The sequence below is a fragment of the Perca flavescens genome, chromosome 9 (genome assembly GCF_004354835.1).
Source record: "Perca flavescens isolate YP-PL-M2 chromosome 9, PFLA_1.0, whole genome shotgun sequence".
NCBI classification, from domain to species: Eukaryota; Metazoa; Chordata; class Actinopteri; order Perciformes; family Percidae; genus Perca; species Perca flavescens.
In genome coordinates this window covers 3530524-3558025 of record NC_041339.1, presented here as the reverse complement: position 1 = coordinate 3558025, position 27502 = coordinate 3530524, and the positions used below count along the sequence as shown (strand labels likewise).

General features: G+C 42.5%; 1 protein-coding gene across 1 annotated transcript in view; it reads left to right on the top strand.

Moving 5' to 3' along the window:
- The window catches only part of LOC114561545 (capping protein, Arp2/3 and myosin-I linker protein 3), a 40692-nt gene extending 18054 nt beyond the window's left edge, over positions 1 to 22638 (top strand). The window contains exons 18-41 of the mRNA XM_028587601.1: positions 2678 to 2759; positions 3205 to 3301; positions 3534 to 3588; positions 4481 to 4653; positions 4762 to 4830; positions 5285 to 5378; positions 7684 to 7782; positions 7873 to 7992; positions 8666 to 8779; positions 8854 to 9029; positions 9165 to 9252; positions 10718 to 10837; positions 13230 to 13296; positions 13630 to 13817; positions 14168 to 14247; positions 15894 to 16115; positions 16589 to 16787; positions 16886 to 17501; positions 17532 to 17651; positions 19003 to 19109; positions 19219 to 19345; positions 21371 to 21442; positions 21629 to 21736; positions 21977 to 22638. Coding sequence (XP_028443402.1) covers positions 2678 to 2759; positions 3205 to 3301; positions 3534 to 3588; positions 4481 to 4653; positions 4762 to 4830; positions 5285 to 5378; positions 7684 to 7782; positions 7873 to 7992; positions 8666 to 8779; positions 8854 to 9029; positions 9165 to 9252; positions 10718 to 10837; positions 13230 to 13296; positions 13630 to 13817; positions 14168 to 14247; positions 15894 to 16115; positions 16589 to 16787; positions 16886 to 17501; positions 17532 to 17651; positions 19003 to 19109; positions 19219 to 19345; positions 21371 to 21442; positions 21629 to 21736; positions 21977 to 22017 — 3234 coding nt within the window. The 3' untranslated portion in view covers positions 22018 to 22638. The remainder of the gene's footprint in view (positions 1 to 2677; positions 2760 to 3204; positions 3302 to 3533; positions 3589 to 4480; positions 4654 to 4761; positions 4831 to 5284; positions 5379 to 7683; positions 7783 to 7872; positions 7993 to 8665; positions 8780 to 8853; positions 9030 to 9164; positions 9253 to 10717; positions 10838 to 13229; positions 13297 to 13629; positions 13818 to 14167; positions 14248 to 15893; positions 16116 to 16588; positions 16788 to 16885; positions 17502 to 17531; positions 17652 to 19002; positions 19110 to 19218; positions 19346 to 21370; positions 21443 to 21628; positions 21737 to 21976) is intronic.
- Positions 22639 to 27502: the final 4864 nt, after the last annotated feature.

The following is a 27502-nucleotide window of genomic DNA, read 5'->3' as shown; positions in this document are numbered from 1 at the left end:
TAAGCGAGAAATAGGCCATGCAGTTGCTGAATCTGTCTTCATTTCAGATCGACAAAGGTCAGTTTAAAAGATTTTCGTCAGATTTTGAGAGACACCGAGCCGACCGCTCCTCAAGTGGAGTGGGGTGCCGCTGCTGCTGCAGGTCACGTCACGTCACCTGCAGAGATGTCCAGTGGGAGAGAGGCTGCCCGGAGCTGGAGGATGCGCCAGTGTCGTTTATAGTCTGGTGTGTGGGAACATTTGGGATTTCATGCTACCTATGATGAAATAAAACAATATAGAACTGCCACTGTGTGCATGTTTTGTGCAACATGCATTCAATATGCTAATTTTAGCTATATGCTGAAGTATATTCTGGAGTGTTAAAGATTAAAAGAAAAAATAACAACAACCGTACAGAACCGAAAACCGCGACCCTAAAACCGTGATACGAACCGAACCGTGGGTTTTGTGAACCGTACCACCCCTAGTATGGACTTATCTAACTCTGGGGGATACGGTGAATAAGACAAAGTCCCAATAAGTCGGCATGTTCCTTTAAGGGAAAACTGCTTTTAATGCTGGTAAACTATTTACACTTACACATTTATGGTGTTACTGCTGTTAATAATAATAATGTTAATACATTTGGCAATTACAGTAATGCTGTTGGACTTTAAAATCAGTGAAAGGGTTAGTGTAAAATGTTTTGGGAGGGGAATATTTTGAATTCTGGTCTTTAAACTTTGCTCTAGAATAAATTTGGGCGTCACTCACTGGAAAGCTTAGTTTGTTCTGAACATTTTCAGTTATATGCAAATACTGGCTGACACCAGACCCTTCTCAGTTGTAACTGAGAGTGCCACGCAGCTGACATGCAACAGAAATGCCACGCTCACGCCACGCAGCCAGTGTGAAGCCGGCCTTAGACCTCGGAGGGTTAAATAAGGGTCAATAAGATTGTGATCTTGTGGAATGATGTGCAGATATCATTTCAAAGCCGGTGGCATGTCACCCGTTGTAAACCCGTGGAAACAAATGCTTGAGCAATTCAGGTTTTTGAACGTGTAGAAAAGATTTGTAGTCGTAGAAAGAAAGGATTAAAATGTCTGAATGAAACTGCGAGGTTACACAAAGACTGCAGCTTTCGTGAACATCTGAGTACCGACTCAGAGCAGAAAACTGTCTGAAACACAAAGTTCCCACGCTGTGAGTGACACTACAGTCACACATAAACCGACACATTCAAGTCACAAGTACAACTGTTGGCCCTGCTTTTACAGCTGAAGGCCAAAAAAACTCACTCGCTATAATTTGTATAATTTGTTTAATTCAATCTACAGCATTAAGAATTTGCTTTTATTTTTCACAGCTTTACAAAGAGTGATTCCATATGCTTTGAAATGTATTTATAGACTATATTTGATCCCATATTAGCTTAACTCACTTGGCAGTTGGAGAATTAAAAGCAGCAATACTCCAATGCAAAAATACTGAAGTAAACTTCTGTATTGAAAATGCAATAGTACATGGAAATGATCAGCTAAATTCACTTCAAGTTAAAGTACTGACCATGCATCCCTGTGTTATGCTACATAGCTAATAATGGATTTTTTTTTTTTACTGATGCATTCATGTGTAAGCAGCAATCTTTAATCTTGCAGCTGATTGAGGTGGAGCTTTCAATTACTTTATATACACTTGTGTTTAATATTCTGTAAGTTGTGTACTGTATGTTAAATATTCAATTCAATCTTATTCATAGTATCAAATCATAACTACAGTTATCTCAAGACACTTTACAGATAGAGTAGGTCTAGACCAAACTCTCTAATTTACAAAGACCCAACAATTCCAGTAATTCCCCCAAGAGCAAACATTTAGTGCGACAGTGGTGAGGAAAACCTCCCTTTTAGGAAGAAACCTGGGACAGACCCAGGCTCTTGATAGGCGATGTCTGATGGTGCCGGTTCGGGGTGTGATGAACAATGGCGATAATAATCACAATAAAGATAATGGAACAATGACTAGAAATAGTAGTTGTAGTAATTCATGGCATAGCAGGGCACTGCAGGGTGTTACAGGACGTAGTAGGGCGTAGCAGGGTGTAAATATTCATCTGTAAACTAACTAGAAACTGAAGTCTTCAAATAAACATACTGTCGTGGAGTAAAAATACTGATATGTTTTGAAGCAAGTGCAGCAAGTGTTGCATAAAATCATATTTCCCCATAGAGCTCAAGTAGCTCAAAATAGTATTTGAGTAAATACTTAGTTAGTTATTGAGAAATGAATGACTTAATAACTGCCCCGCACTTTTTAGTTTGCATCTTTATGAAGTTGCTTTTTTACCACTAAACTTCCAATCGGTTCTTGTTAATGTGCCCCCACAGCTTTGATGATGGAAACAGCTCTCCCAGGTTATTAGGATATTTATATATTCACATGTTCACAAGTGACAAGTAGCCTAGATGTTTCTCTTACCACTAAGCAGAGCTGCTGCAGATCCCAAGCAAGGCAAAGCTCAGCATTCAACAACAAACCTTTCAGACTGCTTGCAGAGACATAAACAAGACATTCATAAATCTGCCTCTCTGTGGAAGAAATAGAACAATTCCCCATAGACTAAACCTAAAATGACAAGGGATTCATGCCTGTGCATACGTTGGTTTTCCCTTGTCTCTCTCTCTGTCTGCAGCTAAGGTCTGCAGGAGCCGCTGTATTCCAGGAACTCTTCCCCAGAGTCTCCGCTATCGGCACTCTGGACATATCAGACAACGGTACGGTGGCACGCTGCAACACATCACTCTGTTACATTGACTCTCTGTCCTCGGGCAGGAGAGGTTTGAGTGGGTGTTTAATGAACCAAGTAGGCCTGGGTATTGGCACTGATTTCCTGAATGGATTCGACTGCGATTCACAAGGTCCCAATTTGATTACATTTCCGATTCAGTGTCGATTTGGGACGTTTCAGTTGCAAAACCAATTTTGCTTGGATTTAAAAAGAGATTCCCCAATTGTACAAATGTTCCCTCTAACCTGCAGCATTACTAAAAGTGTCAATGATTACATTAAGAATTCACCCCCAAGAAATTACATCAATGTACTTTTTTATTTAACATGAACACACAATAAAGTGCAGCTCAAAAATCATTCAAATGAAAATTGATTGTGTGTGTGTGTGTGTGTGCGTGTGTGTGTGTGTGCGCGCGCGTTTGTTGGCAGGTCTGGATGCAGACCTGCTCACAGTACTGCCGGCCCTCTCCAGACACCCCTCCCTCAAACACCTTCATCTGGGCAAGAACTTCAACATCAAAAGCAGGTGCCGCCAGTGCTCCGTGTCCCGCTTCCCTCGATCTATGTGTGTGCATGTGTGTGTACGTGAACACAAGGGGGCATGTGCGCTGCTGCATATGCCGGCTCGAATATACATGTGTATGATTCAACTTCCGTTTTCATAAGCGGCTGCTGCTCCTCAGGCAGACAGCTCGCTGCCGGGATCAGGAAATGACTCGCGCCCGCTCCCTCAGCCTCGTCTCTGTGTTTGTCTGCAGGGTTCTGGATGAAGTCCTGCAGAAGCTGGTTCATCTCATACAGGAGGAGGAATGTGTGAGTGATAACAAAAAGTTTTGCTTTATGATGATTGAATGACTATGAATAAATAGCATAACAACGTGTGTGAATATCTAATACACTCTGTTTTTGAAATCACTACACACATGCTGAGGACCTATTCATGCACAAATGGAGAGATGTCAGGGTGAGTGGGCTGCCAGTGCTGGACCAGCACCGTGAGCAGTGGGGGGGAGGGGGAACAGTGCCTTGCTCAAGAGCACCTGGCAGTGGCCAGGAGGTGAACTGGCATCTCTCCAGCTACTAATCCACACTCCGTACTTTGGTCTGTACTGGGACTTGAACCGGCGACCCTCCGGTTCCCATCCCAAGTCCCCACGGACTGAGCTACTGCCACCCTACATGTTTACAACGGTCCATTTCACACAGTATGACTCACACAATTAACAACCGAAAAAGGCTAACACGAAAGGCTTATTTTTGCCTATCCGAAATCCTCCTAAAAAATAATGGATCATCTGCAAAGACACGGAAAAACTGACATATTCTAGTTTCACTAGAGAGAAAAAATAAAGACAATAAAATTGTTTGATTTAAGGTTGGATTCCTGGACAGACGTGTCATTGTATCATTAATTATTACTGTGTCTGTTACCCTTGCGGGCGCAGTGTCTATATCACTACATGCACATATTGTAAATAATTCATTCATAAAGCATGTAAAGTCATGTTGGCGAGCAGTCACATCACTGCGCAGTAAATTACACCACTGCACTTTATCCCCACGGCTCCCCATCCTCTCCTCTCTTTCCAGCGCTCAATGTTTTCTCGACTTGATTTATTCCTAAATATACCCCCAAAACACACACACACACGCACACTTTAACACACATGCCTCTCCCTCCATTGTTGCCCGTTTGCCTCTCCAGGCCCTGCAGTCTCTGTCCCTGGCCGACTCGCGCCTGCGCTCTCGGGGCACCGTGCTGGTCAACGCCCTGGGCAGCAACACCTGCCTGAGAAAAGTGGACCTGAGCGGGAACAACATGGACGACATCGGAGCCAAGATGCTGAGCAAAGCCCTGCAGATCAACACCACGCTCAGGTGAAGGAAAAGGAAATGTGGAGAGAGGATACTTCTTTGTTTTTGCAGTATCAAATGTGCTCCAAATGGAGGTTTGTATTGAGTGCAACGCACCACTTTGCCCTGCAGGAGCGTGACATGGGATCGCAACAACACCTCCGCGGCAGGATTTCTAGATGTGGCCCGAGCACTTGAACAGTAAGCGTGTTAAGACATCATCGACATGTATTATTTTATGTGCTCGCTAGAATTCTGTCCACAAATAAGAGGATATATTATATATCTGCTGCAAGAACTGATGACTTTCTGCAAGCGTGATGGATTTACCTTCTATTTTTAAGAGCTTTTAAACATGTTGAAATTTGCAACGTGACCTGAGCTAATTGTTGCTTTCCACTTTGCTATCATAAATGGTCCAGACTTATCTTTAGGCTAAGGATGACATGGTTGCAAAGATCAAAGTATTACTCACTCGTTGCATGGCATAGGGAGGGATATTTTGGGATGAGCTTTGTCCATTGGGGATATTAACCTTAACTAACCCTTGAATCTATAACCCACTTTCTCTCTTTCGCCCGTTACTGTCTCCTTCAATAACTCGACCCTTCCTCTGTTCCTTCCTCTTCTGCTCTTCCCTCTCTTTCTCTCCCAGTAATTTCACATTGCAGTACATGCCTCTACCGCTCAGTGACATCAGCCAGGCGTACCGCAGCGCCCCTGAGAGGACAGAGCTGGCACTGACCAAGGTTGGCATCGGAGAGCCACTGACAGTTAATGTTGGAAATACAAACCTGCCAGACTCAACCTGCCAGATTTGATGACGTTTTTCATGTTTTCAATCTTTAGCATGATGTTTAACTTGTACCTTGCATTTGAGCTAATATTCATCAAGAGGCTTTGGATCAGAATTGAGCAGACGTTTTAGGGTTTCAGACCGAGAAACTGTATCCAAAAAGATTTTTTATTTTTTATAAACAGAGCAAATTTTAGCTATTAGTCTATGGCTAGATGGCTTGTGTGATGATTATCATAAATATCCTACCGCTGAAGAAATGAATATAGTCCACACATAATGGTGGAATTGTCCGATTCACCAAATGAAGAAAGAATATTTTAGTCTATGGGCTAACTAGTTCTTAGCTTCTTCTGGGAAAACCCAACCGTTTTGTCCCGCGTGTCATGGAAACGTAAGCCCACCCACAACCTTTTTCTTTAACTTAAGGGGCCGTGTTCATTTCACGGAATTCTTCCGTGGGCCCATCACGGAATTTTTTGCGATTCCGTGAAACTGCCACAGATTTTGAGTTAAGGTGCCGTGTTCATTTCACGGAATTCTGTGAGGTCAGGTTGTTTCTTCACATGTTTTCTACAAGGGCTCTTCATTTTCCCAAAGCAGCACTTTAAGCAGCTACTGCATAATCCTTTTTTTTTTTTTTATAATACCAATGTATCAAATGACATTGTGTCCCATATTCACTCTCTTTTAGCTCTGTTTTTGGTCTCTACCAACCCCTGAGGGAAATATCTGGTTCTGTAGCTGCTACAGTAAATGCTTCACTGTGTTCACCAGCTAGACTCTAACTGTGTCTGTGTGCTGTTTGCTGCTGAGCTGTTAGTGTGCAGTGGCTTTATAGCTTTTAGAACTTTTCTTCTGAAAACAGCTGCCTGCTGCGCCCGAAAACAACACTGAGAGCAGCGAGAGTGAACCGAAACAGTAAAGTTGCAGCCGGATAGTTTATTACAATTGCTATTACAATTGTTCAGTATGAAAAGGACGCTTAATGTGCAATAAACAGTCAGAGCTTTCAGCTCGCTGCACTTTATGATTCATGTTACTGCGTGAAAGTAAGTTAAAGAAAGTAAACTTTGATCAATTTAGCTGTGGCTGGAGGCAGAAGTTAGTGTACACATTTATATATATATATGTCATCATATATTTATATTTCTCCCAGAGGAGGTTAGGCTTCAGGCAGCCATTCTTTACATTGATGCTGCCGCAAATAAATAAATAAGTTTATTAATTAATTTTAATAATTAATATCTAATTTGAAAATCACTTATTTTACCTCAAAGAACATCAGTGGTAAATGAACAAAAACATAAAAAATATCAAAGAAATATGTAGTTTGTAGTCTTACTTGTTGATATGTTCATTTCTAAGAGAGGTTTTAACCCTTGTGTTGTCTTCCTGTCCACCATGCAACTTTCTGTTTTTCTGGGTCGAAATTTTTTCTTTTCTACACTTTTATTTATTCAAATTATTTTTGTCACTTTCTTTCCATTTTTTTGGTCACTTTTTTGCCATTTTATAAATTGTTTTTGTCAATTCTTTTATTTTTTATTTTTTATTATTTATTTATTTAAGGACAATGCACATTTAATGAACATGTACAGCAGTACACTTAAAAGTGCCAGATTATAGCCCAAAGGCTAATTTCCATCTGTAGTCCCGATTGGCAGATATAAATTACAATAACAGGACATAAGATAAACACTATTAACATCTGCTATATAAAACAGGATAAAACAGGATGAAAAAATAAAAAATTATTACTAAATGTTATAACATAATGTTACAAGTTTGTTGTCGCTTTTTTTTCTCACTTTTTTCCAGTTTTTTGGTATTGACAAAGTTTTTGTCAGTAGGAATGCTTTTGATGTTTTTTTGTCCCTTTTTCAGATTTTTTTGGTCACTTTTTTCAGCGTTTTTAAAAACAATTGTTTTTGTAAATTTTGTTCCTGCGTTTTTGTAGCTTTTTCCAACATTTGTCATGTTTTTTTGTCATAGTTCTGATATAGAAGGTTTTTGTAAACGGGTCAAATTTGACCGGAGGACAACAGGAGGATTAAGAGGGTTTGTAATATGGAGAAATGTGAAATATGAAATCTAAAATGATACAGCAGCCTCTGACCTGCATCCTTTCACCCTGCTTCATTGCACTTTGTTGCCTCAACAATCTGCCGTTGCATCACTGCCTCGTCTTTCCTGTCCGTCCTCCTCGTGTTTTCGTGGTCCAGTTTCTAACTCTCTTCTGCCTCTCTGCTGCACAGATCCAGCGCTCTCTGGTGAGGAACAACCAGACACAGCGCTTCTCTCAGAGGCAGGCTCTGCGGCTGCACCAAGGACTGGTCACCAGCACTGCCGAGCAGGTAGCACTCATCTGCTTCCCTCGCCGTATGTTTAGGAGTGTTTTATGTGCAATTACGCTCTTAACACTCAGCCACCTGTCTGTTTCCAAGGTGATGGAGCGCCTCTGCGTGCGCGTCCAGCAGCAGGTGTGTGTGCTGCGAGGCGTCGGAGAGATGGAGGAGATTCAAGCTGCTAAACAAGTGTTAAAAGAGGCCAGGAACTCCCGTGCTGTGAGTGACGTGAACATGTGTGAGCGTAGAATGGTAGAGTGGTAGAGTGGTAGAGTGGTAGCGCCCCACGTAGGCTGAGTCCTTTGCAGCGGCCGCATGTTCGAGTCAAACCCCTTTGCTGCATGTTGTACCCCCCTCTCTCTCCTCTTTCCATTAAAGGCCCTAAAAGCCCCAAAAATAATCTTAAAAAATAAATAAAAACTAGAGATGTTCTGATACCGATACCAGTATCGTAAAAAGCCTCTGATACCGCCTAAAATGCTGGTATCGGTAAGTACTGAATTTTATGCAACAATCTGATACCACGTAATTTAGCCCCAAAGAAAATCTACTTTAAAGTAGTTTAATGATGTGTTTTTTCCCCGTTATGATATACTCTCAAACTGAGTAATAAAAGGAAGTTCTGTGGTGTTTGTGTTTGTTCATGTTTCACGAAAAGTTTAACCTGAGCCAGGCTGTACAATAAAGATAGCGATCATATCACACCCATATATAGGGATAGTAGTATACAGCGGATATATGTAGTTTTTTTAACATGCTGGCATCGGATCAGTACTCGGTATCGGCCGTAAGTTCAGGTATCGGAATCGGTATCGGGAAGCAAAAAATGGTTTCGGACCATCTCTAATAAAAACACGGAAATTCAAATCTGATTCTCTTTCTTTCTTTCAAGCTGTACCCTTCCCTGTGCGAGCTGGCTCACGTGCTGTCTGTGGACGGGCCAGTGCGGCAGAGACTGGACTCTCTGGCTGGTGAACTCGCCAAAGCCGCGGACAAGGAGCTTCAGGTAGAACTAACAGCCTCTTTTCACGCCGCGGCCCGTCACATGGCCGAGTTACTGATCGCTGGCATCCGTTGCAGGTGATCGTGGACTCTATGGTGTCTCTCTGTCGCGAGCTCTGCCCTTTGTCGTCTTCTGCGGCGGAGAGGCTAAGTCCTCCGCTCTCATCCGTCTCCGAGCGCGTGTCCATCCCTCGCTCGGCCATTCGGACCGCTCTGATGGAAAGAGCGGCACAGGACATCCACCGAGCCTTGGAGTAAGAGACACGTGTAGAAAAGGGTAGAGCAGCAGTAAAGGCTTGGATTTGATAAGCAGGTTATTGATTTCCTCTCACTTTTACCAAACCTCTTCCCGTCCGTCTCTCCCGTTCCCCTAACCCAATCTTCTGCAGAGAAGTGAAGCTGTCGGTGGTTTCCTATCTCACCAACTCCATCGTGGACCAGATCCTGCAGGAGCTCTACGCCACCCATAAGACCCTGGTAAATTCTTTCTTTCTTTATTTTATAAAGAACAACACACATTAATTAACATTTCTGTAAATGTGCCAGTGTTAGCCGGCCGGCTGATTTTCTTTTTGCCAGATTATTTTAGACCAGAGCAACAGGAAACACCAACACATAAGTACATGTTAAACTATACAGACAGAAGTCAACAAGACACCACACAGACAGAAGTCAACAACACACCACACAGACAGAAGTCAACAAGACACCACACAGACAGCTAGAGCAACAAATAAGCTTTATCAGTAAGCCATGCAGAGCTACAGGTAGCAGCAAGACATTAGCACAGTTACACATCAACAGTATCCCCATTCAGTATAAGAAGCCATGCAAGCATCAGAACACAGCCAAGCAGCACAGACCCGAGCCATCTTCTCGCACCGTTCAACCATGCAAAGCAGTAACGAGCGGTAATAAAAAGATGAAATAGGCTACATCACTCATGAGGGAGGTGTTAATACAGCACAAGTTGTGCTCAATACACTTGTTGTAAAAGTGTCTAAGACAAAGTGATTAGTGGGTGGCAGCGGTGGAATGTAACTAAGTACATTTACTCAAGTACTGTACTTAAGTTCAAATGTGAGGTACCTGTACTTTAGTTGCATCTTTTCTTTTCATGCCACTTCCTACTTCTACTCCGCTACATTTCAGAGGGAAATATTGTACAGCTTTAGTTACTAGTTACTTTACAAATTAATTTTTGCACACAAAACGCATGTAGTTTATAAAATACGATGTTTTATTATAAATTGAAGTGCCCAACAATATAACGGCCTACAAGTCCAGCTGAAACAATTAGACCATTAAACACTTGTTGATTGACAGAACTGTTTGGATCGTTTCCAGATTCTAAAATGTGAGGATTTTTCTGCATTGAGTACTTTTCCTCAATACTTTAAGTACATTTTCCTGGTGATACTTACATACTTTAAGTAACATTTACAATGCAGGACTTTTACTTGTTACAGAGTATTTTCTACAGTGTGGTATTAGTAGTTTTACTTAAAGGTGCAGTAGGTAAGCCTTATAAAACTAACTTTCTGTCATATTTGCTGAAACTGACCCTATGTTCCAGTAGAACTACATGAAGCAGGTAATAAAAAAAAAAATGGCACCACCTACAGCCTGTAGTGCGATTTGCAAAAATCCTCCACTCCCTGTTCAGATGCACCAATCAGGGCCAGGGGTGGTGTCTAACTGCGTGTAAATCACTGCTCATGCACACGCATTCATTCTCCCTTGTGGGGGGAGGGGCTTAGGAGACCGTTTTGGGCTTTAGCAGAAAGGGGGGGAGGGACTGAGAAGTTGTCGATGTTCAAATTTTTGGGCTAAGTCCTGGATCTTCGCAATCCTACCTACAGCACCTTTTAAGTAAAGGATCTGAATACTTCTTCCACCACTGGTGGGCGTAAAGGGGACTGAAGAGCTGTGTCTGTCTCAGACTCGGCAGGTGTCTCATGTGAAGCACTGGGAGGGGACATGTAAAGACGGGACAGGCTGGAGGTTCAACAGACACAGAGACTCTCTGGACATCACAGACGAGGAGCTCAGCACCAGCATAGTGAGTATGAAGACACATGTTGTGTTTTTATGGGCTGGTATCCATCTTTCCATTATTCCTCTTGTATCTCAGGTGCTACTGTGTCACTTTTTCACATTTGAGATTTTAACCCATCAAACTCAGCTTAGTCACCATCAAATATTGTTCCTTCCAGACTATTTTTTTTTTTTACATCATTCTCTTTATTTGAATCTTAAAAAGTCATGGTTGTTACAGATGTTTTTTTTGCAACTTTATTTTTTTTTAATATTTTCAAAGTTAAAGGTCCCATATTATGCACATCAGGTTCTTACTTGTTATTTGGGTTTCTCCTATAACATGTTTATGTGCTTTAATGTTCAAAAAAAAAAATTCTCATACGGTCTGTCTGAATTAGTCTCGCTTTGCCAGACCTTCCTCCACAGCGCTGCGGAGGAGGGTCTGACTAGTCCACAGCATTCTGGGACAGGAGAAAATTGTGTTGTGATTTATTGGCATTTCTTTAAACCAATCACAATCGTCATGGGCAGCGCTAAGCTCCACACGGAGCCGCTGCAAAATAGCCTCGGGCAGGAACTTTTGGTGGAACGTTTAAAAGTAGTTTTATTCGTGGAACAGAAAACTCAGATCGGACAGATAGTCTAGCTAGCTATCTGGGTTTACCCTGCAGAGATCTGAGTAGCAGTTAACCATAGTCCTCGTAAATTCACCGGAGTTTAGAATTCCAACACAAAGGAAGCGGAAGGAAACGGACATCGGCGAAAAGACATGCATCCGGCGGAATTTCCTGCGGCACCGGACTAATCCGGTAAAGTGGAACGTTGTGGATATAGTCTAGTCTGAATATACATATATACCGGGAATCTGATGTCCGCTAACTCAAAACCTCATGTTTTATCATCTTTTGCCAGTCTTCTTGCCCATCCCCGTTGGTGCCGTTATCTTCTGGATGTTGTCCAGGTCTCCTAGTTCCTCATGACATCATCAAAACAAGGTCGCACAAAATACCTTTGCTCTCCCGTTCCCAGGCCCGAGAAGACAGTGTGTTACTAATTGGCATTTTTATGATCATATTCTGTTTATCAAATGGAGATACAGCTAAAGAATGTTTTATGACTGTCCACGTGCAGTCTTAACTTTCTGCAGACCCAGGAACGGTGAGAGCCAATGCCACCCTATGACCTGAATCTTACCTCTCAGTTATTGCAAAATACATTTTACACGGTTCCTTTATTCTCTCTCTACACTATTCACCCTCTGTTTGAAACGCTCCATTTTAGTGTCTGTCTCTTTAAGCCCCCATCCCAAAAAAGCCCATTTTTAAAGTGGCTTAAAAGTATTTTCCCAGGTATAATAGGAGGACAAGCCCAAAACATAGAAAAACTGTCAGCCACTATTTTTTACCACACTGCCGCCAGCATTTGTTTAGTCCCCTTTTGTATGAATTCCAACTTTGGAGTCACAAAATATCGTATAATGTTCTTCCAACTCTCGCCAAGACCCTATGGCAGTATCAGTGTGACGATCTCATATATTATTCTATTCCTGTCTGACATGAACAGTCGAACAGTTTATGGAGTTTATTCTATTGTATAATCGTGATATTAGACCTTTGTTGTCTTTAATCTTATATAAATCAATGAATATGTCTAACTAACTAACACAGGGTCACTTGCCTCTGCTTGTTGACCATAGAAATAAAGTTGGGCCCCACTTCTAACCACAGAAGCTGGCTTCAGTGATGGACAGATGGAATGATGGATGTTCCTCTGGGTTCTGGCATTTCAAACATTACACTGACTTTCTTGACAGAAGCACTAAAGGTCAAAATGTGAAAAGCCCTAACTCCTCTACTGGAGACGTTTCAACAATACTTGGATTGATGATGTAGTGCCAATTCAATTGTGTGTTGGCCTTTGGAAACGTTTCACTGATTGGCTTGATTGGAGCACAGTATTGAAAGTCTAAATTTCAAAAAGGCCTATGATTCCTACACTGTAAAGCAATTACTGGAATTGTTGGGTCTTTGTAAATTATAGAGTGTGGTCTAGACCTACTCTATCTGTAAAGTGTCTTGAGATAACTCTTGTTATGATTTGATACTATAAATACAATTGAATTGAATTGAATTAAGCCTGACTGGTGTTAAACTGTCACAAATCAAGTAATCTAAAAGTGGCTTAAAAGTGATGAATCATGGGCGCCTGGTTGGCTCACCTGGTAGAGCAGGCAGTTTTGTCATTCAGCACTCTGAATGACAAAACACTGACAAAAGCACTGAGTGGCCTAAAGGAGGCCTTGTATCATTTGTGCTACTTGATATGTTTACTGGCCGCTGCTTGTGTGGCTTACCCTGATACTATCCCTCAGCATCTCAGTATGGTTTTTTTCTTTTCTTTTCTTTTTCTCCCAGGACACAATAGCCATTAAGAAGCGCAGCTCGAGAACAAGACGAATACGACCTGTCTCCACCAGGCTGAGTGAGTACCGCTATATTTCCTCTTATCCTCCTCTCTCCCCTCTTTCCTGTCTCGCTCTGACCCCGTGCTTTCTCTTTCAGGGCTCCATTAATGCTTTTTTCTGTTGACTCTTCCCCCCACTTTCCTGTCTCTCTCATCTGACAAGTCTGTTAATGGCTGTCTTACTGTAATCCGGCCTGAGCCAAGTCTGAGTCAGTACATCTTGTTTTTTGAATTTGTCGACTTTGAAGAGGAAACGGCTGCTCCCTTTGATTCCCACCTCTCCTCCCCTCTACGGTGTCTTCTCCGTTTCTTGCCCTCACATCCTCTTACAATCTCTTCACCTGCCGTCAGGTCTGTGTGACGACTCCAGCTCCTCTCCACCCCCGTCCGTGCCATCGTATTCCTCGCCGCTGTCCCGCTCGGCATCCTGGGAGGGCCTTTCAGAGCTGCCTACGCAGGGTCTGCCTCTCCATCATGTGACGCGGGTTCGGCCGAGGCCTCCGCGGAGGCACAAAGGGGGGCACATCCCTGCTGAGACTGTAAGGCGGGTTTGACACATTGTAACATGTAAAGTCATGTGAATTTTGTACATTGGTCCAGTAAACATCTATCTATCTATCTATCTGTCTATCTATGCATCATTCTCCCATTTCCAAATGTTCACGCCTGCTGGCAGTGACTCCTGTCTTTGTCAGAGGTAATCCATACAAAGTGGATGGCTGCAATTGGATTATGTCATCTCACTGAAGCAGTGTAATCCATTTGTTTTATTGCATACAGAGCATTTACAAATGAAACCCAGTGCAAGTAAATTGACCTCTCTAAAAAAGAGTTTCTGTGTGTGTGTGTGTGTGTGTGTGTGTGTGTGTGTGTGTATGTGCGCGCGCAGCATTGCAGTGAAAATGGAGGAATAAGCCCTCTTGATGATGGACTCCCAGATTTCTACACTAAAAGAGTGCTCCCCGACAGGTAAGAGTTTATTTACTATTATCTCTTCTTCGATTGACATGTTTTAACTACAAATCACATATACTTTAAATTATTAGTGTTTCCCAAAGCAAGCCCTAAGTTTTTATATAGAGTTCCTACTTTTTTTTTTTTTTTTTTTTTTAAGCACTCATTATTTGTCATTTGTTCTACCACGCTTTGAATCAATTTACGGAGTCTTCAAACTTCCTTGACATACTGTGTAATCCATCACAGTGAGCATTTTGTCACGTTTAATAGTCTCATATTGTGCTAATTTCCAGCTTCCTACTTGTATTTTGGGTTTCTACTAGAACATGTTCACATGCTTTAAGGTTCCAAAAACCGTCTGTCTGAATATATCTGTATTCACCCTCTGTTCCGAAAAGCCCAGTCTGCTCTGATTGGTCGCCGTTTCCGGGTCTTCTGCATCGGCGCTCTCGGCGTCTCTGCACTGTCATTGCAGCCGGGGAATGACTGTAACGGCACTGTAGCAGCACTTTCTACCTATAAATAGTATAGTTGTGACATCTCAAAAAATACAAAATACAGTCCATTTACACAGCTTGTTTCAGAAAGGTACTGTTTCTGATTATGGGCTGTGTTAACAATATTTGTAAAGCCCCTCGACCTGCTTTATAATAAAAAGACATGGAGGTCTCACTTTTTTACAATATGGGACCTTTAAGTTATTGTTGCATGGTAATTCAGCTGTGAGCAGAAACTGCTTAGAAGAGAGACACTAACTACACTATCGCAGTAAAACAAGTGACTGTGAAAAGTGAAGCTTTAATAGAAATGTAACTGTCAGTATAAAGATAGTAGTGTTTCTCTGACCAGTGTGTTGTCTTTGAACTACTCTCATGGCGAGGTGCAGCGTGTTTAGCACATCCTGCGCGCTGCTCATACAGTCAGAGGCATTTCACTCTGCTGTCCATCATCTTTGTTCGATCATAACATAAATTGAGTCCCTCTTTGATGATGAGAGGAGCTGGAGCTGGCTGTTGTTGAGCATTTAGGGCTGGGTAACAAGCTGTGATTGGTTAGTCGGTGACTGCACGTTGTTGATCAAAGGGCTCGGAGATTCAGGATGCAGCTCAAAGGAGGATGTTAGATTGTCATTAGCAGCTGGTGGTTTTGTTAAATTTGTGATGGGTCTGCTTTGGAAATGAACGTTTGGTCCGACAACAATCATGCAAATGAATGTGCTTGAACATGCACAACCACCAAAGTGACCCTTTGATATATGAATGCAGCAGTTTGGTAAGCTTTTTCATTTGTGGTGTAGCTAAATTCAGGAACAGCTGCCGCAGCTTAATCAGGGTAGCGTTGCTCCCTTCCACACTGCAGATCATCAGGTAAGGTCAGTGCTTTTAATATAATTGCATTTGTAAAATAAAAAAGTGCACTTTAGATAAATCATTGCGTAGCGAGAGATGTAGCCTAGCAACGCTCACATTGCAGATGTACCAGAAAGCGAGGCAGACGATAAAAGCCGTGATGGCTGTGATGAGTTCCGTGACATCCTAACAGAGATGACTGGACTGTGTGTGTGTGTGTGTGTGTGTGTGTGTGTGTGTGTGTGTGTGTGTGTGTGTGTGTGTGTGTGTGTGTGTGTGTGACATTCAACCTCTCTCACCCTCTTTCAGTCAGCTCTCGTCTCTGCACAAAGCTCACTCACTGAGGAGGAAGAAGAGGAGAAACATGCTGGCCATCTTCGGTTTCCGTAAGAACCGCAACCAAACCTTGTCCAATCAGGGGCCGGAGTCTGAAGCGGAGGTTTATGGAGACGGGTGTCACGTTGTTGCTACAGCACCCACAGGGTTCGTGTATGCACAAACACAACACGCGGGCACTCTCCTTTTAGAAAGGTATGGCCTTGAAAACACAACACAATGCCCATATGATGCACTAGATAACATCACACACACACACACACACACAAATGACTCATTCTTCTATATTCTACTGTTCAGCTGCACATTCATCAACAGTCAAATATCACTGTAAACCCCGTTTCCTTTCTTTGTTGATACGAGAGATGGCTGATAGCTGCCAAAGTGCAGGCAGGCTGATACCAGCGAGTGTACGCAGATGTAGATGACAGCCGGTGGCTCCGATTCCGGATCCAACAGTCAGCCAAGTGATTAGAGATGAACACGCTGCATGTCAAATACGGATTAGGATAGCAAGATGGCTGATTTCTGCCCCCAAAATACTTCCTAATTGCACCGTTCTCAAAGCGTGTGACTTTTATTTTCTTCTGTATTTTAAATCTGTGGGAAATATCAGCAGCAAATTGGTCCTGCAGGCTGAATTTCTTCAGTGTCTTGCAACCTTTTAGGACAGCCACAGAGAATGTGTACACGCTCCTTCAGCCGCCGAGGGCCGCCGCCAGAGCCGGATCCCCGGGCGAGGGGGCTGATGGGAGAACGAACGATCACCAGGGTAAAAATACTCTTGTTTTGAGTCCGCCACCAGTGCCGGGCATCCCTCACCCGGGCGTGGGAGGAAGCAAACACCCCTTTTATTCTCCCAGAGAGGTACTGTCAGTTTGACCCGCCAAAAGCATTCATTCTGTTGGAAGTTCTCCTCGGGTACCATCTTCTCTTTTTGCCTCTCCTTGTTGTGTTTTTGACAGATATCTGAAGTGGACTCCGTGTTTGAACATCCATTGGAGACAGACAAGTACTGCATGGACGACAAACACAGGACAACAGACGTGCTGCACGCAGACAAGCCGAGGATAGAAGCGAGGCAGGGAGACCATCACGTAGAGAGACAGCGGTTTGACAGCAAGCTGCAAGAAAGATCGCTTGGAGAGGCGAGGACAGCCGACAGACAAACAGACAAGTACTGGACTGAGAGTAGACACGTGGACAGACACGTGGACAGACAGTGGACTGTTGACAGACACACCCAGCGGCAGATTGACAGAAAGATAGAGAGACAGTGGATGGGCGGCAGACAGATAGACAGGTCATGGTCGGAGAACAGGCCGACGGACGTACAGGTGGACAGCCAGTGGACCGAGAGCAGACACGGAAGCAGGAAGACAGAGAGACAAGCACAGGCGCTTCATTTGGCTCAAAGGCCGCTGCCTCCATACCCGTCGGACAGGACGCCTTCGCCGAAGCAGGAAACGGATCCTCTAAAAAGCGCAGAGGCGGCTGCTACAGACTGGCATCAGCAGGACACGCAGGGAGACAGACCGATGTGTCCCGACGCCGGCGGAGGCTTCATGGAGGGATGGAGGGGTGGTGGCGGCGGCGGCGGCGGCGGAGGAGGAGGAGGAGGAGGTCGAGCCCCTCCCTGCGCTAAACCCGATCCCCCGCCGCAGAGCAGCAAACCCAACCTGTCCAAACTGAGGCAGAGACATCGACTCGAGAGCTCAGACGCTCTACGAGGTACTTCACTGTCGGCCACGTGCTGTCCCCTCAAAATAACTCAACACACCGCCATTAATGTCTAAACCGCTGGCAACAAAAGTGAGTACACCCCTATGTTAAATTCCCATAGAGGCAAGCAGATTATTATTTTTAAAGGCTAGTTATTTCATGGATCCAGGATACTATGCATCCTGATCAAGTTCCCTTGGCCTTTGGAATTAAAATAGCCCCACATCATCACATACCCTTCACCATATCTAGAGATTGGCATGGTTTTATGTCGGTTAGCCTAATAGCTGGTTTGATTTGCATTGAGAGATGAATTTAGGTAAAGTACCCCATGCCAATCGTATGGTGAAGGGTATGTGGTGATGTGGGGGCACTATTTTAATTCCAAAGGCCAAGGGAACTTTATCAGGATGCATAGTATCCTGGATCCATGAAATAAATAGCCTTTAAAAATAATAATCTGCTTGCCTCTATAGGAATTTAACATAGGGGTGTACTCACTTTTGTTGCCAGCGGTTTAGACATTAATGGCTGTGTGTTGAGTTATTTTGAGGGGACAGCACATTTACACTGTTATACAAGCTGTACACTTAATACTTTACATTGTAGCAAAGTGTAATTTCTTCAGTGTTGTCCCATTAAAAGATATAATGAAATATTTACTAAAATGTGAGGGGTGTACTCACTTTTGTGAGATATTGTATATATCAGAGGTTGCACACCTCTGGAGCAACTAGGGGTTGTAAGTGTCTTGCTCAGGGACACATTGGTTAATGTATCGCAGTGGGAATCAAACCCAGGTCTCCCACACCAAAGTTATGTGTCATATCCACTGCGCCATCACCACCCCACGTTTATGTGCTGCAGGTTAGAAAGGAAGGCTTTAAGTTTCAGCTGCCATCGTTGCCTCAGGGTGTAAACAAACCACACACCTACATGCAGGGCTGGGACAATACGCTTCTGTCCCGATTCGATTCTTTCACGATACATTCGATTTGTATTGCGATTTTCAGTTATTGCGATTTTCTAGAAGTATTGCGATTCAATAGTATTGAGTATTGCGATTTCCTTTTCCTTGAAGTTGAGTAAAGTGGAATCCTACACTTCTTAAAGCAATATATCATGAGACATTTCTAAAAATGTATTGTTTTTCTAAAAATATGATATGATGTAGATGCCGTTGGTGGTACCCTATAAACAGAAAATATTTGGATGAATCATTGGTAAAAGAAAATAAAAAAATATCAATTATAGGGAAAAGAATCAAAGAATAATATCACAATACATACGTGAAACGATTCTTTCTCTCCACCCTTACCCACGTGTGTCAGTCACACAGTGACTTGTTTGTGATCCGTAGGTACAGAGGAGGAAGCAGATGTAGACAAGTATCCTGGAAAGATGGAAAAGAAAGAGAGAGAAAAAAGAAGAGACTCAGAGGGTCAACCGCCTCCGATTCCAGAAAAGGTGTGCAGTGTAAAAAAAACAGATACAAGTGCATCAATGGTTACTGTCAGTCTAGAGCCTCTAATCCCTTTTGATTTGTTCATGTCTTCTGTTCTCATCCAAACAACAGCCAAAGACGTCCTCGTATGTGACTTTTCCAAAAGAATCAGCCAATGAGAGGAACTTACCTCCTCCTCCTGTACTGCCTCCTGTTAACAAGCCTGTGCATGGATTACCAGACAGAGCTGCAAGTCAAGGTAAATCCACTGAAAATACAGTAAAACAACGTGGTGGTGTTAACACATGTATAACTTAAATAGCTCAGTAGTGTTCACTCACAGTCTAATTATGATATACACTTTTTCAGATGCCTGCCTCGGTTTACTTTTTGTCATTTGTTCAAACTCTTATTTTGGAATTTCAAGGTGCAAATGAACTGCTCAACCTGCAGAAAATGTCAGAGGAATAGTTAGTAGACATCAGAGATTTTCACAAGTCATTTTTTGGAAGTCCAAGTCAAGTCTCAAGTCTTTCTCTCAAGTCTTCTACCTTGCATGTAGCTGTTGGCTTACTGCCACTGATTACCAAGTTATTGAAAGCAAAACTAATGACAAAAGGCACAACTCCGGTAGGACTTGGTGTCGCCATCGTCAATGCATTTTTGTGAGTGCGCGCACATAGGCATAATGCATGCGTCACGTTGCACATTACAACAAAGGGCAGGGTACATGCAGCTCGTCATACGTTTCCCCAATATGCGCCAGTAAAAGAAAATAGAAATACATGAATACATTTAGATTTAAAAAGCAATAATTGCATGAAAACAGGTTGTTGACGAGTCTCGAAGCTCGAGTCCGAGTCAAGTCTGAAGTCAGCTGTTTGTGCGACTTAAGTGTGACTCGAGTCCCCATCTCTGGTAGACATGGTGGGAAATACACGTATTGGCTTTCTTGCTGAGAGTTAGATGAGAAGATGGACACCACTCTCATATCTGTCACTTCTGAAGCTACAGCAGCAGTGGGGGAAACAGCAAGCCGTGGCTTTACAGCGGTTGTGTGTGTGATTACTTCTTGGCCAGGCACAGTGACCTCCTGGAGTCTTGTCGTCAACGCGATGTTGCCAGGCAACCAGCAGAGACTCCACAAAGTCACTGCTAAGAAATTGTCTGGCACACATAACTCTTCGTGTGTTATCTTGTTTGTACGAATTAAACAAACCGTGTTCATTCGTGAGCTTTAGACGTGCTGATTAGAGGATTTCGATATGCTCAGGCTAGCTGTTTCCCTCCGTTTCTAGTCGTTATGCTATACTATGCTAAGCTAATTGACTGCCGGCTGTGGTCTTAAATTTACTGAACAGACATGAAAGTGGAAAATCAATCTTCTCGTCTCAACAAGAAATGGCGCTTACCCACTGCTAGTACCAGCTCTACTTGATCACGGTGCCCCGTCCCCCCTTTTTCCATTGCAGATTTAGTACCGCCTCAAGCGTGAAGCGAGTGTGGCTGGTCGTCATGGCGACGCCGCAGGAAACTGCCGTGACCTAATGCGACACACACACACACACAGAAGGTCAAAGGTGTGTTTTTGATTCTGGGCGTGTGGCTGTTTGCCAGAAGACACATTTTGTTTCAAAAGAAGCTGGAGGCAGCAAAAAAAAAACACCGCTGGCTAAAGTATTTAAAAGTGGTGGGTTTGTTCAGGACACCCCCGTTTGTTGCTAGCAATGACGACGCAGTGATTAGTGACGATTCTCTCCGACCAATCAGGAGTCTGCAGGTTTTCACGTCACCTTTTGGTATCGCCTCGGCTCGCTTGGAACCTCAACGGAGGCGGTACTAAAAAAAGTACCTGTTGGCAGGTACCAGGGACTTATTTTCGTAATGGAAAACCCAAAAAAGTCGAGTAGAGTCGAGCAGGTACCATGTAGTGAGTTTGTGTCCTCTTGCAAGCTCTACACATCAAATCTTCTCCCTGAAGAGTCCCATCCTAAAACACAACTTGGCTCTTTTATAAGCATCCAACCAGAGGAAGTCATAGCCCTTAAATCATCATATAAATTCAGTTCAGTTTTATTTATAATATCAAATCATAACAAGAGTTATCGCGAGACAATTTACAGATAGAGTAGGTCTAGACCACACTCTATAATTTACAAAGACCCAACAATTCCAGTAATTAGCACAATAAAATATAAAATGGACACGGCCCATTCTTTTCAGACTTTTAAACCTACTAACTTCTAATGGTAATGGTACATATTCTCTCATACCTGTTGTTCAGGTGAAGAAGGATTGAGACCTCAGGCACCCGTGAAACCACAGAGACACAGAAAGGCCATGTCTTGCGATGCAGGTACAATTAGTCTTTTCTCCATCACAGCATACACTCTTTATTATTTACCCTATTATTATTTTAACAGGCTACACTGCATATTTATGTTGGGAATTTATGTATATACAATAGGTTTATCTGTGTGTAAAGCGTCTGTATCTAACTGTTCATTTGTGTTTTTGTTTTTTTTATCCTCACTGAACTCAGGCACTGACAGGGAAAGCCCTAATAACGTTGAGAAGCCCCCAAATCGCAAACCCCCCGTGAAAAAACCTAGACTACCCCAAAACAGAAATAAGTCACTGGACTTGTCTGGTACACGTCTCTGTTTTTTTATGTGTGTGTGTGTTACTGTTGTTGTGGAATATGATCATTAAATTGCTAATCTATAAAAAGTGAAATAGAAAATACAGTGGATACTTTGCATTTCTACATGTTGTGAACTATGTGAAATTTGACAGTTGGTTGTATCAGTAGCTTGCAGCTGAGTAGACCCGTGTAATGATCAACCACAGGGATATAGTGATCAGTTTCCTGTCCTGTTTTATTTTACAGACAGCCTGAACTCAGCCTCTGGTCACAGCGAGCTGTTGTGATGACTGGGAAATTCACCCGCCGCTGCCCTGCCGAAGCGATGTCATGACAACCGTGGCGCATTTAACCCAACGAGGAAACAAAGAAAACCCTTTCACGAGAAGGTGGGGGTGGAGAGCCAGAGAGAAATTGTCTGACAGACATCACAAAGCATCAGTCACCTGCTTCTGTTGAAACACTCTTTATAAAGTCACGTCCTCCCCCTCCTCGCCCCCCCGACTGTGTTTCTGTCTTTGCTTTCCTCTCACATGAAAACTCTTTTTGTGGCTACAGTATTTTAACAGTGTTTGCTACTTTAGAACCCCCCCCCCCCCCCATGGTCTTTGTGTCGGTGGACGCTGAGCCGCGTGTTGGAGCGTTGTGGCTTTGCTAGACAGAAAGAAGAAAAAAAAAAAGAGTCTGTGTTAGAATGTCGTTCATTTCTGACTGCTGATACAGTTGATTGCCTTGGTTGACACTTGAAAATGAGTTGCTTCTTATCAGATGAAACTTGATGATTTATATCTAGTTTGGCTTTCAGGAACTGAAAGGTAATATATTTTATAGAAGAAAATAAATAATAAATATATTATGTATGAGCACCCTCGCTGTATGAATAAAACACTAATGGAAAACAACTGTGACTCTTGCTGTGGCTGTTATTGTTAGCTAATGTTAGCTCAACCAGCCTAGGCCAAAATGTAATACCTCACTTGTGCATACATAACAGTACTAAACACTTGCACCTACATATGTACTTCACCTGCATATACATATATACTGGTACTAAACATTTGCGCATACATATATACTTCACTTGCACATATACTTCACTTGCACATACATATATACTTCACTTGCGCATACATATATAATTCACTTGTGCATACATATATACTTAATTTGCACATACATGTATACTTCACTTGTGCATACATATATACTTAATTTGCACATACATATCTACTTCACTTGTGCATACATATATGCTTCACTTGCGCATACATATATACTTAATTTGCACATACATATATACTTCACTTGTGCATACATGCACACTTCACTTGCACATACATATATACTTCACTTGCACATACATATATACTTCACTTGTGCATACATGCACACTTCACTTGCGCATACATATATACTTATGCATACATATATACTTAATTTGCGCATACATATATACTTCACTTGTGCATACATATGTACTTAATTTGCGCATACATATACTTAATTTGCGCATACATATACTTAATTTGCGCATACATATATACTTCACTTGCTCATACATGCATACTTCATTTGCACATATGTATATATACTTCACTTGTGCAAACAGATATACTTCACTTGTACATGCATACAAAACGTGTGAGTATGTATGTATGTGTGCATAAGTAGGCTATGTATGTGCATGGGATTGATGGTTGGGGTGCATATACACAGGACTTTCACACAGGAGGTTGGGGTTCAAGTCTGGTCTGAAGCCATAGGTCAATTTATTTATTACTTAACTTACTTATTTTGATCCAAACCGTGATCTTTTCCTAAAACTAACCAAGTATTTTTGCTTGAATTTACAACTTTAACCACGTGTTACGTTAAAATGAAGTTGCTACAACAAGGTGGCACCCCAGCAGTCAATAACATAAAAGAAGTCGCAGAGCTCCGAAAATAACAAGTCATCTTAATGTAAAAATGAGGTTCCTAATGGGATGCAAACCCCAGTCCCCTGAGTGAAAGTCCTGTTTGAACCATTCATCCACCATGATGCAGCCAGGGGGGTGGGGGATGGGGGCTGGGTGCAAATAACTGTAAGAGACACATTGGATGTCAACTTCAATCCCAGCATTTACAGCTGGCAATTCTGATACTTGACTACTATTGTTTTCCACAGCTGTTGCAATGTATTGATCACGAACGAGTTATGAGTAAGTAAAGGACACAGCTTTCTTTACCTGAGCCGCATTATTGACTGCCATAATGCATTTTGCCTGTTTCTTATCGTATCTGTGCAGTTAGCTGAAACATATCACAATAAATGTATTGTTTCAGTTTAAATATACTTATAGCAGCTATAATCAATATTTTTATTTTAACAATGGATCACATGGCTGCTTGTAGTGATGAAGGCACACATAATGCAGCTCTATGGAGCTGAAAAAAACCATAAAAATCCACCGTATGCTGCCTGTCCAGCACCAGACAAAGTTAGCAATTAGCTAGCTAGTGAAGATACGGTACAGTAGCGGAGCATTTAGCTAACCTGACTCCGCCAGATGGATTGCTTCGCATTTGCTCGGCATATCCATCTGGGAACTTTCCGTTGGAGAACTTTTGGGAAGGGGCGGAAATACTGGTTAGCTGATTGGATGAACCATCTGTCTATCACCTATGTTGGTGATAGACGGGCCAAATCAACCAATCAGATCCACAAAGCGTATGAAAATACAACCACAAGCCCCTGCTGCTGCAGGCAAAGCATAGCTCGTTAGCTCAGCATGCAAACATGTCGGTAAAGGATATTTGCCATTTGTGTAACGAGAATTTAGGAATAAAAGACACCATTTCAGGTTCCCGGACCATATTCCAAAAGAAGGATCCAAGAGAAAAAAAAGCATTAGCGAGCGGCTACCGCTGTCTGAAAATACTGGTTAGCTGATTGGATAAACCATCTGTCTATCACCACCTAACCCACTTCAAAACCAACGCTGATTGGCCCGGTCGTTTGGCTAACGGCTCAAAATTTTCTCTATCACAAGATGCCAGACTGATCTGCGAGTGGAAAACTGGAGCTCGCCAGATCAGGACGGTCTCACGAAGCTAGCACCTGGCTATTTAGCAGCTAAATAGCCAGGTATTTCCGTCACGAGTTGGTGGAAAACAGCGAAAAGGAGAGTAAATCATAGACTAATATTCATTACGTGGGCAGAAACACAACTCCATATGAATGCTAATGTTGCTCCATGTCAGCTGGATGTGTAAATAGGCAACAAATTCGCCAAATCAACAAGGCGATAATATGTCAATGTGGCGTTTTCCGGCTTGTTTCTGCTGCCCCCAAGTGGCCAAAAGAGGTCAAATGTCTCCACAATAACAGTTACAGTAACCTTCTGCTGCAAATTGTGTGTCTATAATTATTGCTAATTAATGTCTAATTAGTTCACTATCACTCTAAAAAAAAAAAAAAAAAAATAAATGAAGGTTAGCAGGTATGAAGTGTAAGCTGTAAAAACATCCAGCTGACTGGTTTGATTCCATGATTACAGGTGGATGCTAAATTTACTTCCTGACTTCAAAAAGGCACCTCTCCAGTTGGCATGGCAACCACATATATTCAGAACTCAAATGATGTGAGAAACAGCAGGGGGCGACTGATCCCTACATATGAAACACACACACACACACACACACACACACACACACACACACACACACAGCAGTCTCACAGGTTGTCATTAGCAACCGTGCCGTGACCTTTTTTTTCTAAAGATGCTGTAATGAGTCAGACACGAGTTTCTGAGTGAGGAAATCTTTGCAGTCTGTTGAAATGTGGATAAAGATGCTGTTTTTTTTTTTTTAAACCAAGTCATTTTTAACGAGCAAACTGCCTCTGGGGAAATGCTAAGCAGGTTTTTTTTTTTTTTTTCAGATGACTGAGACTAATTGCTGTGTTCACTTAATATTACACTTGCATAATATTCTGCACTGTTGTAAGAACACTTTTCCCCAGATGTTATGGCTGCTTGGATGAGGGAGATGCTGCGTGTGAACATTCATTAATCTATTTATTCGTTCAGCTGCCGTATCCTTGTTAATTAATCCTCATTTCTGCCGTTTTCCCGACAAAAGATCATTTCATATCTTAGCCCAGTGTGTGAGCTACAATCAGGTCTCTCTGGAAGCAATTTAACATCTCAAATTTGGATTTATGGTGAGATTACAGGGCAGTGCATTGGCAGTCCCCACTGTGAAATATAACTCCAGCGTTGGTTTGAACTTTCACACCCACTCCACCTTGAATGTGGAATCCACAGTGGTGAGTCCTCTCACGTAAGGATCAGCCCCCAAAATGAATGTGCCCACTGTTGATGAATATTGTCTAAAAAGCAGCTGCAGAAAGTGCTGCTTCGACACTTTAAATACACACATTTTGTTCGATTTCCATATTTATTTTTTAATTTTTTACACTTTCCAAGCAAGACTTTTTTTGCTAAACATGGGCTTTTATTTTTCTCAATTAAGCTTCACATTAAACTGGAATATTCATTCCGATCAGAGAGCCTTATTGGAACTATAGTGTTTGTTTTCTGCTCAGCAATTCAGGATTAAGTGCCTTGCCCGATGGCACATCATCAAATGCTCTTGAAGGACAGATCTCCATTATTTTAAACTGAAAGCACAATTTTCCTTTCCCTATTGACCCTAACCAAAAAGTGTGGTTTATAGGTTATAGATTTCATTATAGGTTCTATATTATAGGTCAATTTCCTTACGGCTGTTATTTGGCCACAGTACAACGTATTCTTTACAGCTGATGTGAAGACACATAGGAGGCACTCGAACACATCCTACTCTTCTCATCATTCTTCTGCAGTTACCAAGCAACATGATCACATGAAGGCCGAGGGAAGAGAGGAGCCGGAGAGAGAACATGTGTGGGTAGAGGAGAAAGACGTGTGAAAATGAAAGGATGCAGCCAGTCCACAGCAATGTGCATGATTGTGCTCACACAATACCTCCCGAAATCCAAATCCTCTCCTCTTCCTTCCGGCCTGAAGGAGGATCCACCGTGTGTGAGAAAAATAAAAAGGCCTTAATGACTTGTGAGTCCAGGCCCAGTTCTTGGAGATAAATCAGAATAAAAATAGTTTCCTTCTACATACAGCAAATCTACTAAACTTGCCTGTTATAAGTATTTCATCCTGAATGAGGCTGTTGAACATCTTCCTCGGTGCTGTCGGAGCATGAACCAGCTGTGAAACTGTTTTTGCGTGTGGCTCCTCCCATCAGGCCTGCTGCATCATACTCGTGCCACAGCAGTTCCATGGGAAACCAATCATGAAAGCAGACAATGATAAGATGCAGTGAAATCTGATGTAATTACAACCATGAGCTGTTCAGCCAGGTTGTCATGGGAACCGTCTCCCTAATGACTGACAGGGACTTAACTTAACTGCTGCCTTTGGAGTCACCTTATGGCCCGGTGGCCTGTTTGTTAGACAGAGCGGCTCAAAGCCGCATCAGTCACCAGGACCAGAACCAGGACCTGCACAGCGGCTGGCTACAGCTAGTCGCCGTCATGTAATTATATAAGCTGGGGAACATTTGTCCGTATAAGAAGGGCGAGAAGGGGGGAAAAGGGGGAAAAAAAGGGGGAGAAAAGGGAAGAAATTTAATAAAATCGCCAGTTCGAATCCCTGCCGGAACAAATAAAGAGAACAGATATTTTGGTTCTTTTTTCTGGTTTGCAATCAATAAATGACCAATAAATGTTTTGTT